The sequence below is a fragment of the Vipera berus genome, assembly GCF_964194415.1.
Source record: "Vipera berus genome assembly, chromosome: 2".
In the NCBI taxonomy this organism is placed as follows: Eukaryota; Metazoa; Chordata; class Lepidosauria; order Squamata; family Viperidae; genus Vipera; species Vipera berus.
Window position 1 is genome coordinate 192,475,063 of NC_138203.1, and position 16,176 is coordinate 192,491,238.

General features: G+C 41.0%; 1 protein-coding gene across 1 annotated transcript in view; it reads left to right on the forward strand.

The window, feature by feature from the left end:
- Window positions 1-16,176, forward strand: part of STK10 (serine/threonine kinase 10) — an 84,868-nt gene that overhangs the window by 34,557 nt on the left and 34,135 nt on the right. Inside the window, exon 3 of the mRNA XM_081319536.1 lies at window positions 15,840-15,888. Within this exon, the coding sequence (XP_081175662.1) occupies window positions 15,840-15,888 (49 nt within the window). The remainder of the gene's footprint in view (window positions 1-15,839; window positions 15,889-16,176) is intronic.

Genomic DNA, 16,176 nt, shown 5'->3' on the forward strand with positions numbered 1-16,176 from the left:
TGGCTTTCTGTGCTGTATTTCTCCTGAAATCTGCTACATACAGTAATTGTCTTTGGACCAACCGTATGACAGGCAGCTTAGCTAGCAACGCTCTTTCATTCTTCATTCTTTCCTTTCCTGGCATTGCAAAGCCTGTTGCTTGCCCAGCAATTACAATCATCCCCTTGAGTTAGGTCTGCGTCTGCTGAGGTTCCTCAGTCTCAGATTTTTGTCTGCCTCCACTGAGCCGTGGAGTTCTCCCCATTCATCTCCTGTACTGATTCTTTTGAACCTGATCATTTTGCCTCTGAAGATTTCTCAGGCTATTGGATATCTCTCTTTGAGACCATCCCATAATGCTCAAGTTTGAAACCAACCACCCAGATCTTTCCACCAAGAACAGATTGATAATACCTTTTTTGGCCTTTGAGGTTCAGTAGTCTTCTGAACATAGTTATCAGGGCCTCTAGCTAGAATTTGGCAAGATAGTAGGCTCCTTACCTTGAAGTCAGCAGAATTTTCCCTCAGCATGTCTGTATAAGAATGTTTATTCTATCTTAAGCTGGAATTGCTTTAAATGGTTGGTTGCCCTCTCTGAACATGTAGTAGAGGCCCTACCGCTATATTAATTAGTGCATTTTTCCCACCTGTGTCATGATTTAGCCTTGGTGGAGCAGTGGGCTAATGCCTCCTTAAGTAACACCAGCTGCCTGCAATTAGTGCAGGTTCGCATCCCACCAGGCTCAAGGTTGACTCAGCCTTCCGTCCCTCCGAGTTAGGTAAAATGAGGACCCAGATTGTTGGGGGCAATTAAGCTGACTTTGTAATAATGCCACTTGGGGGTGTGTGTGAAAGCCCTAATAAGCAGGCATATACATAGAATGAAGGCTACTGCTAAGCTTGTAAGCCGCCCTGAGTCTTCGGAGAAGGGCGGGATATAAATGGAATTAAAATAAAATAAAAAAATAAAATAAAATAAATTTCACCTTTAAAACTAGTTGAAGACACAGCCAACTTTCTACCTTAGAAAAACTCTAGCTCCTCTAGCTCCATAGTAGAGGATAAGAGGACCAGTTAATGTAATATATTATTGCTTCACCATTCATCATTCCACTGCTTCCAATCTTGCTAAAGGCAACTTTTGTGCCACTGACTTCCTGCTCTATCAGTAACCTTAGAGCAGGAGTGTCAAACTGCCTACCCGTGGGCCGGACATGTCATCCGGAAGCCACACCCACCCCATTGCCAGCAATGGCAAAATAGTCCCGATGCGTGTCACGATGTCATGTGACATCGCGAGTTTGACATGTCTGCCTTAGAGTGAAAGAACATGAGAGGAAAGGCAAAAGTTAGGAATGGGAGGGAAATATAACTTTTAATTATGGATTGGTGGTATACAAAAGAACTCTGAATGCAGTTCTCTTTCTTTAGAACAGAATTGAATCTTTTTTTGGACAATTCTTCTCAGTCATCCCAAATTCAAGATCAGCCTGCCCCCCCCCTTTTTTTTTACTGTCCATTTAAGAAATTTTTTAAAAGCCAAGAAAAAACCTATTTTTCCCAATACAGCAAAGCTGTATTCTAGAAACCTCCTCAGATGATCTCAATAGGGGTGGGAACAATGTAGAACAAGGTATCTGTCAAATAATAATAATAATAATAATAATAATAATAATAATAATAATAATAATAATAATAATAATAATAATAATAATAATAATAATAATAATAATAATAATAATAATAATAATAATTTAATTTCTATACCGCCCTTCTCCCGAAGGACTCAGGGTGGTGTACAGGGCAAATACAATAAAAATACAATATACAAAAACTAAAAAGGAATTAAATAGTGCAGCCCAATAACAATAAAAATAATACAATTAATATTAATATTAAAATACCCCAAACCCATCAGATCAGGCCGGCTTGTTCGAATAAGTATGTTTTTAGATCACGTCGGAAGGAGCAAAGGTCGGGAGCCATCCGGAGCTCAACCGGTAAACGGTTCCAAAGGTCTGGCGCGCCCACAGAGAACGCCCTCCCCCTGGGGGTTGTCAGTCGACACTCTCTGACCGATGGCACCCTAAGGAGGCCCTCTCTGTGGGAGCGCACTGGACGAAGGGAAGTTGATGCCGGCAGCAGGTGCTCCCGTAAGTAATCCAGACCCATGCCATTTAGGGCTTTATAGGTCATTACCAGCACCTTGAATGTTACCCGGAGGGCAACCGGAAGCCAATGCAGCTTGCGGAGTAGAGGTGTTACATGGGAGTATCGGGAAACCCCCACCACCACTCGCGCGGCTGCATTCTGCACCAGCTGAAGCCTCCGAGTAGTCCTCAAGGGCAGCCCCATGTAGAGAGCATTGCAGTACTCCAAACGGGAGGTCACGAGCACATGAGTGACTGTACGCAAGGCATATTGGTCCAGATAGGGCCACAATTGGCGCACCAGGCGAACCTGGGCGAAGGCCCCCCTAGTCACAGCTTCAATGTGATCTTCCAAGGAGAGCTGTGAATCTAGGAGGACACCCAAGTTGCAAGCCCTATCTACGGGGGTAATATCTCACCCCCCATGGTTAGAGATGGAATAATCTGAATTTCCTGAGATGCCGGCACACACAGCCACTCAGTCTTATCGGGGTTGAGCCGGAGCCTGTTCCTCCCCATCCAGACCCGAACCGCCTCCAGGCAACGGGACATCACATCGAGGGCATCACTGGGGTGGTTTGGGGTAGAGATGAAAAGCTGGGTATCATCAGCATATTGATGATACCCAACCCCAAAACCACGAATGATCTCACCCAGCGGCTTCATATAGATGTTGAACAGGAGAGGAGAGAGGACCGACCCCTGAGGAACTCCACAAATAAGAGGCCTCGAGGCCGACCTCTGCCCTCCTGCCAACACCGACTGCGAACGTCCCAGGAGGTAGGAGGAGAACCACCGCAAAACGGTGCCTCCCACTCCCAACCCCCTGAGACGCCGCAGTAAGATACCATGGTCGATGGTATCAAAAGCCGCTGAGAGGTCTAATAGGACTAGGACAAAGGAACAACCCCTGTCCCGAGCCCGCCAGAGATCATTCACCAGCGCGACCAATGCCGTCTCCGTGCTGTACCCGGGCCTGAAGCCCGATTGGTACGGGTCCAGATAATCAGCTTCCTCCAGGAACAAAGGAAGCTGATGTGCCACCACACTCTCAACAACCTTCGCAAGAAAGCGAAGGTTGGAAACCGGACAATAGTTGTTTAAAACAGCTGGGTCCAAGGCAGGCTTCTTGAGGAGGGGTCTCACCACCTCCTCCTTCAAGGCGGCGGGGAAATTGCCCTCACTCAAAGAAGCAGTTATCACTGCCTGAAGCCAGCCTCGTGTCCCCTCCCGAGCCAAATAAACCAGCCAGGAGGGGCACGGGTCCAATAACATGTGGTGGAGCTCAGCTTCCCCATGATCCTGTCCACCTCTTCCAGAGTCACAGGATCAAACTTGGACTATCTTGAGGGACGACAGGAGACAGTAGGCACGGTCCAAACAACTTTTATTGGGCAGAGGTCCCCGGGCGAAAAAGCCGCCGGGAATCCCCCGTATTTATAGTGAACAGGGACAACACAACAATATCAAGAACCAATAAACAGGCGGGGTTCTCCCGCCAAACAAGGACGCCCAATAAGAAGGAGACCGGCTAAAGGTAGGCGCGGCTGTTAGCGGCTTGTTGCCGGGGCCAGCTGGCAGCTTTGACAGCTCCGGCTGAACTGCGCATGCACGGTTCTCTGGAGTTTGACAGCTGTCAGTGTACTGCGCATGCGCGGCAGTTTGACAGCTGTCAGAGTCGGCCGGTTTGACAGCTGTCAGTGTACTGCGTATGCGCGGCAGTTTGACAGCTGTCAGAATCGGCCGCTTGCCGCGTGTGTGAGGGGGGGGAATGCCGCGGCAGCCTTTTGACGGCTGTCAACGGCTGCCGGGGATTCCTTAATATTTGTGAGGGGACTGTGTGTGTGTGTTGAATATATAACAAAACTCCTCCCAGATGACATTACCAAGACCACCCATGTCCTCACCGTCAGACTCTGCCCAGTCGGAGTCCAAACCGGTCTGGATCCGAGCGATTTTGTCCGACAGATGTTGGCTAAACTCCTCGGCTCGACCCTGCAAGGGCTCCTCCCTCACCTCTTGATTAAGGAGGGAGCGAGTCACCCTAAACAGGGCAGCCGGGCGATTATCTGCGGACGCAATGAGGGTAACAAAGTAGTTAGACCTCGCCGTCCTCATCGCTGCGAGATAAGACCTCGTAGAGGACCTTAGTCGCAATCGGTCGGATTCAGACCAGCTGGACCTCCAACAGCTCTCTAGGCCCCGTCTCCGATGCTTCATCTCCCGGAGCTCCGCGGAAAACCACGGAGCCCACTGGGATCTGCACTGGGTCAGGGGCCGCAAGGGTACAACTTGGTCGAGTGCCTCCGTGGCTGCCTTTTCCCAGGCTTCCACTAAGGCATCGGCCGAGCTGTGAACTAAGGTGGCAGGTGGGGACCCAAGCACCGCCTGGAACCGCTCAGGGTCCATTAAGCGCCTAGGGTGGAACCATCTAGTTGGTTCAACAACCCCACGACGGGGAGTGGCAAAACGGAAGACCAGCCGCAGGAGATGATGATCGGTCCATGACAGGGGCGTAACAATTGGGGAACCCCCACCCAGATCATCTAACCACCGGCCAGATAGAAAAATCAAATCGAGCTATCAAAGTAGCTTGAATCCCAGCTGTTTAGGGCCTTATGGGTAATATCTAGTTCTTTGTATTTTTCCTGAGAACAGTTGGATAACACAAATATGGTGTAATCTCTTTGCATTCTGCTGAGGGAGGGGAATCACTAAATCGGACCTTATTCCAGGGAAACCATCAAATAGTAATTTAATCTTCAGTGTGTGTATGAACAATGAATGCTCCAATAGTAGTTGAGCATAACCCAAATTATCAAAAGCATGTGCTTTGTCTGAAATTGTTTCTTCCATGCACAAAATTCCCTAATTTTTAAAATAGTTGCACATTTTGTGTTATATTTGGAGGATAGGCGGCTGCAAGATATAGTCCCTGATGTCCCTTTTTTCCATCTTGAAATGCACTGAGCTTATCTGAATGCAAAACAGATTTTATCTCCTGCTAAAAATTCACATAATACCATTGATCTCTGGCAATTTACTTCCAATTTTTACCACTATGATCTCTGGAGGAAACAAAAACGGGGTTGTGAACCAAAGGATGTGCCACTGTTATTTAAGATTATTGCTTTTTCTGTATCCCAGCACATTTCTCATGAATTTATTTATATTTATATGCTGCCCAATTCTCAACTCTGGGCAGTTCACAAATAAAAATATTAAACACAAGAATAAATACAAAAATAATACAAAAATGAAGAGTAAAAGATGGCAAAGATGACAAATTGAACATGAATGAAAAAAATGAACTCACATAGTCAAAAAAGAGGTTTCCCTCACTCTTGCCAAAGGCTTAGGTGAATAACTAGGTCTTCAAAGCCCTTTGAAATATCTGCAGGGTGAGGCCTATCTGGATCTCAGAGGAACCTTATTCCAGAGGGCAGGTATTGTGATAGATGACATTGTTTAAGCAAACCCAGAGCATGCAAACCTAGCCAAATCAAAGTGGCTACTAGGGCAGATAAGTGGCCCTAGTAACCAGGCCCTATACCCTGTAGGGCTTTATAGTAAAAACCAATACCTTGAATTGCACCTGGAAGCAACCAGTTCAGCTCACAAAGCAGAAGTATTATATAGGCATAATGGGATATGCCCATCACTGCTTGCACTATTGTGTTCTGGACCAATTGAAGCTTCCAGGTGGTCTTCAAGGGCAGCTTCATTACAGCATGCTACATTAGTCAAGCTGTAAGATGATCAGAGTGTAGGTAAGTGTCAGTCTAGGAAGACTCCCAATACAGCACCCTTCAATGGGGAAATGCCACCCCAAGCAAGATCAGAGATGAGATATCGTAGATCTGGATGGCCTAAATACCCATAGACACTCAGTATTGTTTGAGCTGAGTTGGAGATGGTTTCTCACCATCCAAACCCATACAGTCTCTAGGCACTGAGACAGAACCTTGAGAGCATCAGTTGACTGGCCTGGGGTTGAATGATATACTGCAGCATACTGATGTTACCAAACCCAGCAGTTTCATGTAGATCAGGGGTCTTCAAACATGGCCCATTTATGACTTGTGGACTTCAACTCCCAGAATTCCTCAGCCAGCATGCCTGGCTGAAGAATTCTGGGAGTTGAAGTCCACAAGTCATAAAAGGGCCAAGTCTGAAGACCCCTGATGTAGATGTTGAAAAGGATTACTAGAGCAATCCATTCAATAAATATATATCTTGATTTAAAGAGAGATGGAACTGGTATCAGCAGTTACACAATTGTGAACCTGACTTTGAACATTTATGTCTTTAATTTGGTTTGTTGTTTTGTTGTGATTGTCATATAGTTAAATAACTTCCTCTTATTAGTAGACATGTGAAATTAGTAGACAGAGTGAAATTCAAGGTGCTAGTGATGACATACAAAGCCCTACATGGCATGGGTCCGGATTACCTGCGGGAGCACCTACTGCCAGCGTCAACACCCCTATGTCCTGTGCGCTCCCACAGAGAGGGCCTCCTCAGGGTGCCACCGGTCAGAGAATGCCGACTGGTGGCCCCCAGGGGGAGGGCATTCTCAGTGGGTGCACCAACCCTCTGGAACCGCTTGCCTACCGAAATCAGGATGGCCCCCGACCTTCGCACCTTCCGGCGCGACTTAAAAACCTACCTGTTCCAGCAGTCCGGCCTGGCCTGATAGCGCTTGGGGTCTCATTTATTTTTACTACTGTTTAACTGTATACCTACCTTGCTCTGTACACCGCCCCGAGTCCCTCGGGAGAAGGGCGGTATATAAAAACAAACAAATAAATAAATAAATAAATAAAATAAATGTTAAATGACCATTTAGTAAAATCTAGACTTAAGTGACCAGAATGTAGAACGCTGCTATATGGCTCAAAATAAGGCAAACTAGAACTTCCAGTTTGCCATTGCGGCTGCCACGGCCGCTGGAAGGTGAGCTCCATCTTCCACGTTTGGTTTCGCTCCACTGGGGGACCCTGGAAAGGGTCGAAAGTCGCCCTTAGGAGTGATGAACAAGGAGGGGACCCCCACTTGACCACGGGAGGGCAGCAGTCCTTCCAATCCAGGGCAACTCTCCAAACCAGCAGAGGAAAGACTGGCCATAGTTATATGGCCTGACACTAGGCTGCAGACAGCCAAAGTTAAACTTACCACCATGCACTTTGAAAGCAATGCGCATGAAACTGGGTGAGATCTGATCTTCTCTTTACCCTAAATACTTTCTTTTCCTGTAAAAGCTGCCTGAAGTATCTTTCCCCCAGTGAGGTGAGAGGGAAGGGAATTTCTATCCCACCCTCTAAGAATAGAGGTGACTGACTACCCAGGGGAATTAAAGGATTAAAAGAACAACTTTAATTTAATTGGATTTATATGTTCCTGAAACTTGGGGACCAAAAATTTTCCTATTTTTATTGGAGACTTTTGCTTTTATCTACAAAAAGAAACCAGGGATGCGGTGGCTCAGTGGGTTAGGATGCTGAGCTTGTCGATCAGGTCGGCAGTTTAGCGGGTCGAATCCTGAGTGCCGCGTAACAGAGTGAGCGCCTGTTACTTGTCCCAGCTTCTGCCAACCTAGTAGTTCGAAAGCACGTAAAAATGCAAGTAGAAAAATAGGGACCACTACAGTGGGAAGGTAACAGCATTCCGTGCGCCTTTGGCATCTAGTCATGCTGGCCACATGACCACAGAGACATCCTCGGACAAGCGCTGGCTCTTCAGCTTTGAAACGGAGATGAGCACCGGCCCCTAGAGTCGAAATTGACTAGCGCACATGTGCGGGGGAACCTTTACCTTTACCTTACAAAAAAAAAGGATTATAAAAAATTTGGACTTAAAAAACCTTAAACAAATGATTTCTACTATAAAGACTAATTATAAACACATGAAAGAGATGGATGAAGACCTGGAAAAGATCCTTTCCATTTTGAAAGCAGTACATGAAACCATTTTTTCAGCTTGTGATAAAATAAGACCTAACATAAAAGATCAAGATGCCAGCTTAGATACACAAACCCAAACTTTGACTACAACCAAAGAACCAACAATGCAGAAGATAACAGAAGAAGTGGAATAATTAAATATTAAGACAGAGGACTCAATTGACCAATAAATACAGTTAATGGAAAATCCAGAAAAGAGAGTGACAACATTGAAAATGGAAAAGACTTTCTATATAAATCAGAAGGAATTTGAAAAAGAAGAACAGATTGAATGGAAGATAAACATATCAGGGCAATTATCGGGAATTGGAATAATAGGGAGACAACTTTATGGCTACAAATGGGCTAGTCCTTCTAAAAAAAATGGCAACTAAATGGTCTCCTTTATTTCAAATAACATATATAATAATAGAGGGAGATCTATTTGACGAGCTAAAAGCACTAATATGGAAGCCTAGTTGGCAAAGGAAGAAAGCCAGAAAAAGGATGAAGAAAATTGGGGTTTTGATTTATCAGAGGGGATTTTATATTATTAATTAGAGGGTTAAAGGGAGAAATTGAGATAAGGGGAATTCTGGTCATTAGATTTAACATATTTGGAAATTAGTTGAAAATAAGGATTTTATCTGCTTAATATTTAATATTTATCTGTTCAAATATTTAATATTTTAAAAATATATAAATATGTTTGATTTATTGATTAACCCAGGTAATATAAACAATGGTTTTGACTTATTAAAGAGGATATTGTATTATTAAGTAGATGATTTAATATGGTGGGAAATAGATAACTTTTAGGAAATAGAACAAGATTATATTCAAATAGATAAAATGTGTATTTTGGATATTAGATTCTGTTATGAATTGAGATAAGGGAAATCTTGGTTATCTAAAACCTGAAAATTATAAATATCAAAGATTAAATTGGAATATTGATTGGGAAACTAAAAATTGGGAAAAAGTAGTAACAGGATATGGATTGTTTACGAAGGTTGAATGTAAAAATAATTCAGATACGTATAAACTAAAAATTTATTGATAAATGTACCGGTAATAATGATGTTTTTACTGAGTTGATATAATAAGAACTGTATTAGCTTAAATACAAGACAGTAAATGTTAAGGGAAAAAGAGAGGAAATATTTGATGTTGTAACTTGAGATTTATACTAAAGATTTTGTTATCTGTTGATTAACCCAGCCACCACATTGCTTTTTAAATACTTAAACGTAAGATTGGAAAATTAATAAAATATTATAAAAAAAATAAGGCACACTAAAGCAGACAGGTCATCAGTGTTTCAAACAAAAACAGTACTTTCCAGTGTGGCCTGGAAATGTAAAAGGACTAAGATGTGTGCGGTCTATCTCTGAGCTGTCGTGGGGCTGCTTTCCTTCAGCTCAGAAAAAGAACTTGTAAACATCAGGTTTTCTATTGTTTTAAAGTCAACCCATTTGACTCAGTTTTGTCTGTGTTGTCTCACTGGAGTTTTCTGCAGTATAGATTCTGGAAAAGAAATGTCATAAGAACCAATGTATAGATTGGATGGTCGAGAAATATAATTTAGGGCAGGGGTCTGAAGTCTTTTTGAACCAGAGGACACATTTTAATTTAGACAGTATGTTATGGGCACTTTAACAAGATGGTTGCCTTGGTGGGTATGGCCAAATTTTTAAAAAAGCCCATTTGCCAGAAATCAAACAACACATTGGATTATAGCATCCCACCATTTTATAGAAGTGTTTTGAAAATGCAACATACTAGCTTCTTAACTGTTGTTATTATTATTATGGAAGAAATATTATTTAGCTGCAAACAAGAGTTGGTGAGGCCACAAAATAGGCCAAGTAATAGAAAATGAAGAAGATAAAGTGCTCTGGGACTTTAGAATTCAAATAGAGAAGCACTTGTTGCACAACACCCCTTAACAATTATTAATCAGAGTCACAAAAAAATAAAATCAGATGGAGCGGGGACCTTGACAGGTACATTTTATTTATTTATATAATTTCTGAAACTACTTGACTTCATAATAACTCTGGGAAGCATATCATATTAAGAACAATTTGAGACAATATAATACATAGGTAAGAGTGATAAACATCCAGAGAAAGCAATAAAGCCCACATAATGAGTGCAAAACATTCCCATATGCCACGCCCTCTAGCCCAAGGCCTGGGAGACTTTTTTTTTTAGGGTTACTAAATGAGATCATGGTACAGACTATACCTGTAGCTTATAGAAGCCAGTTTGATACAGTGGTGAAAGTGTTGACAAAGAAACCAGGAGACTCTGAGTTCTAAGCCTCCTTTGAGCCAACTGCATGATTTGAGGCCAGTCACAATCTCCCAGCTCAATCCACTTCCCAATGTTATTATTATGGGGAAAAGTGGGGGAGGGATATTTAAGCTTTACAAATAAAAGCAAGATATAAATCTATTAATAATATGGATATCCAGGGAGTTACTGTTTCAGAGGATAGGCGTTGCAACAGAGACAGCACAATTCCTGGGTTCCGTCAAATGACCCAGTTTAGTCAATGGATCTCAGAACATGATAACTCTGGCTGATTCACCGGAGAAGCACTAACTAGAGGAGGCAGAAGGTCCCTCAGGTAGTCAGGTCCAAGGCTATGAAGGCCTTTCTGTCACAAGTGCTTCTGTCACAAGACCTGAGTAGTAGTGACTTTATCTTTTCACTTCTGATGGAAAGTATGAAACTCGTAAAACTTTGAATACAGAAAGTAAATTGCAACCCAATATTTTGGGCATGATAAAGATCTTCTAGAGAGGGGATCTTGAGATAGAAGAGATGCAAGTGTCTCAAAGGTGCTTTTTCACGAGGCAACTGGACATTCTTTTTTCTCTTTGGAGACATTCCACTTCTCATCCAAGAAGCTTCTTCAGCTTCTTGAGAAGCTGAAGCAAAACGTCTTCAAAGAGAAAAAAGAAAGCCCAGTTGCCTCGTGAAAAAGCACCTTTGGGATAACCGTGACCTGGATGACTGAGAATCTCCACAGACATTAAGAGATGCAAATACAAGAGTCTTGTGTCAAAGCAGTACTTTTGGAAAGTTGGTAATCAGAATTTAGTTCTGGGACAGTTTCAGTAAAGCTAACAGAATACACCCAGTAATACACAAGTATCTCTCATTCTGTCTCTGGCTCACACACCCTACTTTTTAGTGTGCTTCCCCTCCAGGATTAATTATTGAGAGAATTGCCAGTTTGTATGAAAAGTGACCAAAGGTCATGAATTCTTCACACAGGAAGGGTGGTGTCAAGTTTTCAGCTATAATCTTTGCTTACTCAGCAGTTAAATTTCCATGCCACAGACTTTAAGCCTCTTTTGCTGAAAAGAGTGAAGACTGGGTTAAGAAATTTGAAAGGGTGGGTTTTATCTCTTTGGAGTGAAGTCACAAATCTGTCTCCAAAAACACAATGGCAAGCATCCTTTTTTAAAAAAAAATATATTGGTGGCTTTATCCTAACAGTCTTTCTGAGAGCACCTGACTTCTTACCTAATGAAACAGTAACACTCCTCTATTTATTAATTAAGGCTGATTTTCAACATTCTGCTACAAATCCTTTATGGATGGTATAGATATTTATTTTTCTACAGGAGAGGGAATGACCTCTGGTGCAGAGCTACAGTGATCCTAGTTGGTTTCAGTTGTGTGATAACCATCCAGGAGTGATTGGTCTGGAGAATCTCTTGTTCCCAGTTTTCTAATCATGTTCCCCAACATCCATACAACTCAACCAGTTCCAAAACAGCTTCCAGCTAGTCATCTTGTTTCTTTTTTTAAAAAAGTCATTTCTCTTCATAAGGCTACTCTAGTTTGTGATTTAACATTTATCCTTGAAAACAATTCAAGAAATATTTTAAAAGGAATCGACAAGTAATAAAAAGAGAAATAACAAATGTGACCACTGGACAATCCTATTGTATGGAACTTACATTTATAAGGTATGGAATATCAAGTATGGCTTGAACTCAGCTATGGGACCTGCCAATATAATTTACGTAAGACTATTTCTTCTTTCTTTGTTTTCCTTTTCTTTTTTAAATGACTTTTATTAAAATTATTTATGAAATTAAGAGTGTGTGTTGTTCAGTAGCTTTTTCACAACTGGAAAAAGAATGCTGAAGCAGATGGGCTGGAGATGATTCAGTAAGCCTATGCCAAATTTGTTCACCATTTTAAGGCTTTACAGAAACCATCTGGTATGCTGTCTTTTTAAGACTAGTAATCAAACATTGGAGGGCAGATTTTAGCTGAGAGATGAGGGCTGCCTAGTGCCACTGAGCTAAAGAAAAGAAGGTCATGAAGTTAATGTGCTAATGTACATGAAGGGTTTAGATGAGTCCCAGGAATAACCAGTGCTAACAACTTTGATACCTTTTCTTCCCCGTTGTTTCATTTAAGAAAGACCATCAACATTGCTACTTGACTTGAGTAGTGAATTGTGTTATTTTCTATTTGTTCCACAGTAAATAAAACTTGTTTCTTTCTTCTGCTGAATTTGACCACACAACTTGTATATTGTAGCTGGCCAAGAGCTTAAAAAGTGAAGTAAATGTCTGCTTAATATTGTTCTGTAGAACGGAGCACTCTTAAATGTTTATGTTAGGGATTGGAAGGCAGGCGTTATTATTGGATTTCACATAACAGAAGCTATTACAGTTTCTACTGCAACTTAAATAGAATTTCTGGACCCTCAAGAACAAGGTGCTTCCTAGCAGCTTAAACTACTCGTTTTCCACTCTTAGTATTACATGAACTGCACACGTATAATTTTTCAATTTCTTAGATTTACAAAGCTTTGCATCCTCTCCATCACTCTTCATGTTCATGCCAGCTTTTCAAACTTTTGGTCTAATTTTGTTATATTAAGTATATTTATTTCTCATTCCTTTCCAGACCACCTATTTTGTAAAGTAAAGGAAGACAGTGTAAATAACTTAAGACAGATAATATTGGTCCATTTTTAGTTGGGGTTAATCACCTTTTACCTTAAAAAATTATTGCATCAAATTGTTTCCAAGATAGAATTATGTCCATTTTCAGCAGTGCAAAACATTGCATTGAAAGAAAGCAATCATAGCATATATTTAAATATGACATATTTATAAGATTCATAAGCCACCTCATTCCAGAGGCTCTGGAGTGTACAAAGTCGAACAAATACAATTATAAACAGTAACAAACAATAATGGCACAAATCTTTAGCTGTTTTATCTTCAAAGGATTTCCATAAAAGCCAAGTTTTAACTATTTTCTGGAAGATCCTAATAGCGTGGAGCATTCTTGCTGTTCAAAAGGAGGGGAACATCAACCAAAAATGACCGTTTCTATGCCCCCTCCTGTTGGAGCTCCTGATAGGAGCAAACTTCAGCAGGCACTACTTATTCAGCTACACTGGGCACTCATAATTATAAGTATTATAATTATTATAATCATAATTATAAGTATTATAATTATGACGGCCCCAATTATAAGTATTAGATAGATAGAAGAACTCCATCATGAAGATATATAACCGTGGTGGCGAACCTATGGCACGTGTGCCACAGGTGGCACGCAAAGCCCTCTCTGTGGGCAGGCGCGCTGTCACCCCAGTCCCAGGCCTTCAGCTGGATTTTATAAAACCTTTTCGCTTTAGGCTGCCGCCACATGCAAAAAAAAAGGTTCAATCAATCAATTTCAACTTCTTGCAGGGAAAAAAAAAGATCTCACAAAGTTGGAATTGATTGATTGAACTTTTTAGTCCCACCCAGTCTGCTGTTATCACTGCAGCCACGCCCACCCAATTGGCCACACCTACCCAATGGGCCACACCCACCCAGCGCCCAGCGATACGTAAGTGGGTTTTGGGTTGCAGTTAGGGCACTCGGTTTCTAGAAGATTCGCCATCACTGATATATAACAAATTCACATGCATGAACAAAAGAGTGTCTCAAGCACAAATGAAACTTCTTACCGTTCTTGGATGGAAAGGAGCAAGACTATAGCGAAAGAAATATTTCAGTGCAGGAACTGAAGTAGTTGTATGAAGTAAATATAATCACAGACTCCTAATTTAAATATTTCAGTAGTATAAATATCTTGCTTTACCATTTACAGTGTAAGAAAATAGATTATCTATAAGTGATCAATGAAAATGGTTTGTAAGCCTGGCTGTGTTTTAAGTTAAGAAAAAGTCTCCAAATTAAGCATCTCTCCTAGTAATTTTGCAGATATACAGTAGGTATGAGTTTACTTGGCATCAGACAAATGCAGTTTGCCATTTGCCATTTGTTTTTGTTTTTCAATTGTAATTGAAAAATTGTAATTCCCAGTGTAATTTCCTAAGTCCCAGCCAGTCTGATACGGCTTAGTTTTTTGAGATCAGGCAAAAGTTGACAAATAGTTGCTACTTAGCTGGACAGGCTATTAGCCCAGCTAAGCAATTATCAATTATATTGTATCTATAGTATACAGGAGAGGGACAATTCTACAGTGACTGATTTTCTTAATTGACTGCATTTCCAGCTTTTATGAGTGGAACAAAATGTAAATGAGGCTTGCTTTATTGTTCATTGCAGTTCACAGATGCATTAAACATATCAAAATAAAAGGCAGTAAGCTACTAAAATGGCATAGGAACAATTGCAGCAGCGCTTCATATAACCAGTAAGAGCAATCCCAAATTAATTTATTGTTAGCAAAGCATGAGTTCTCCAGCTGCAGAGGCAAAGAGTACGGTTGTTTGGGGACTTTGGTCTGCCAAGAGGAGCTTCACTTAAAATTCATAGGAACAACTAGGGAATGGCTTATTGAGGCAAGTTAGCAGCTCTACAAATATCTCTATAAAAATTGTAGTAGGCTAAAACGTGGTTCAATTATTCAGTATTCCCAGACTGACAGAATAAATGCTTTCTGCATTAAGGGTTTGCAGGAATCTGCTTTCCAATATGGCTGATGGCAACTCTCAAACTAGAATAAGGAGAAAACCTTGTAGGATTGTGCCTGGTACAAAAAGTGTAGGTAGGGAATTATTAGCAACCAAGAGAAGGAATGAATTTGTGGGCATGCCTAATATGCCTAATCAATGAAGGAATGAATTTTGGAGCATGCCTAACACATATAAAATGTTGCAAAGTCTCATCCTAGCTGGAGACTTGGAGATGGCACAGGAACGAGTAGACACATAGGGACTGGAGGGTTTTAATTTTTTTTCCACACAAACTAAAAGGAATACATTTGCGGCACATGAAGCCCAAACTATAACAGTACTGTTGTTCCAATCTAACCCCAAGACAACCTAATGTGCTTTGTATGTATTAATAGTTTTGAAACAAATTATTATTTTTGTTAAAAATTACAAGAACTGTAAAATGGTTTGCCTTGATTTCAATACAACATTTTTCCTGTGTTCATAGGAGGAAAGATAACATCTTTAGTTATTCTTGCATTTGAGTGAGCATCTTAACACCTCAGAAGCAGCAAGGAGTTCAGCTTATTTGTGGAAATGTTACTGAAATGCAACTTTATTTTGGAGAAGAAATAACTGACTGAGATTTGTTATTGTGGCTTTTCATTCAGTGATTCAGATTTTTTGTATATAGTAGTTACATAGTTGTGTGGGAATACATATAACAAATATATGTGTGTTTTTTATTTGTTTTGCATATTTTATGAAATAAAGTGTGTATATTATATAAATATCATTTCTGCCTACCCATTTATTTCTCTTTCTCTTTAGATTATGATTGAGTTTTGTCCTGGTGGAGCTGTAGATGCTACCATGCTAGGTAAGTACAATGAAGCTTCATATTGCCCCATATCGTATAGAATATTACAACTTGTGCCTAAAGGTATGTGGATAAACATTCCCATAGTAGCCTGACAATAATCATATAGGTATAGAGGAAATTCAGTAGTAGGAAGATATTTTCATAGCTTTTCTTAAAATACAACAAAGCAGGCAAACCTATGGAAGTTGTGCTTTATTTTGGAGATCAGTCTGGGAGTTGTGGCTTCATCATGCGGAGAGTTCTTCTAGTGATGAGGTTTCATTTGCTACAGCTGTTATTTCAAAG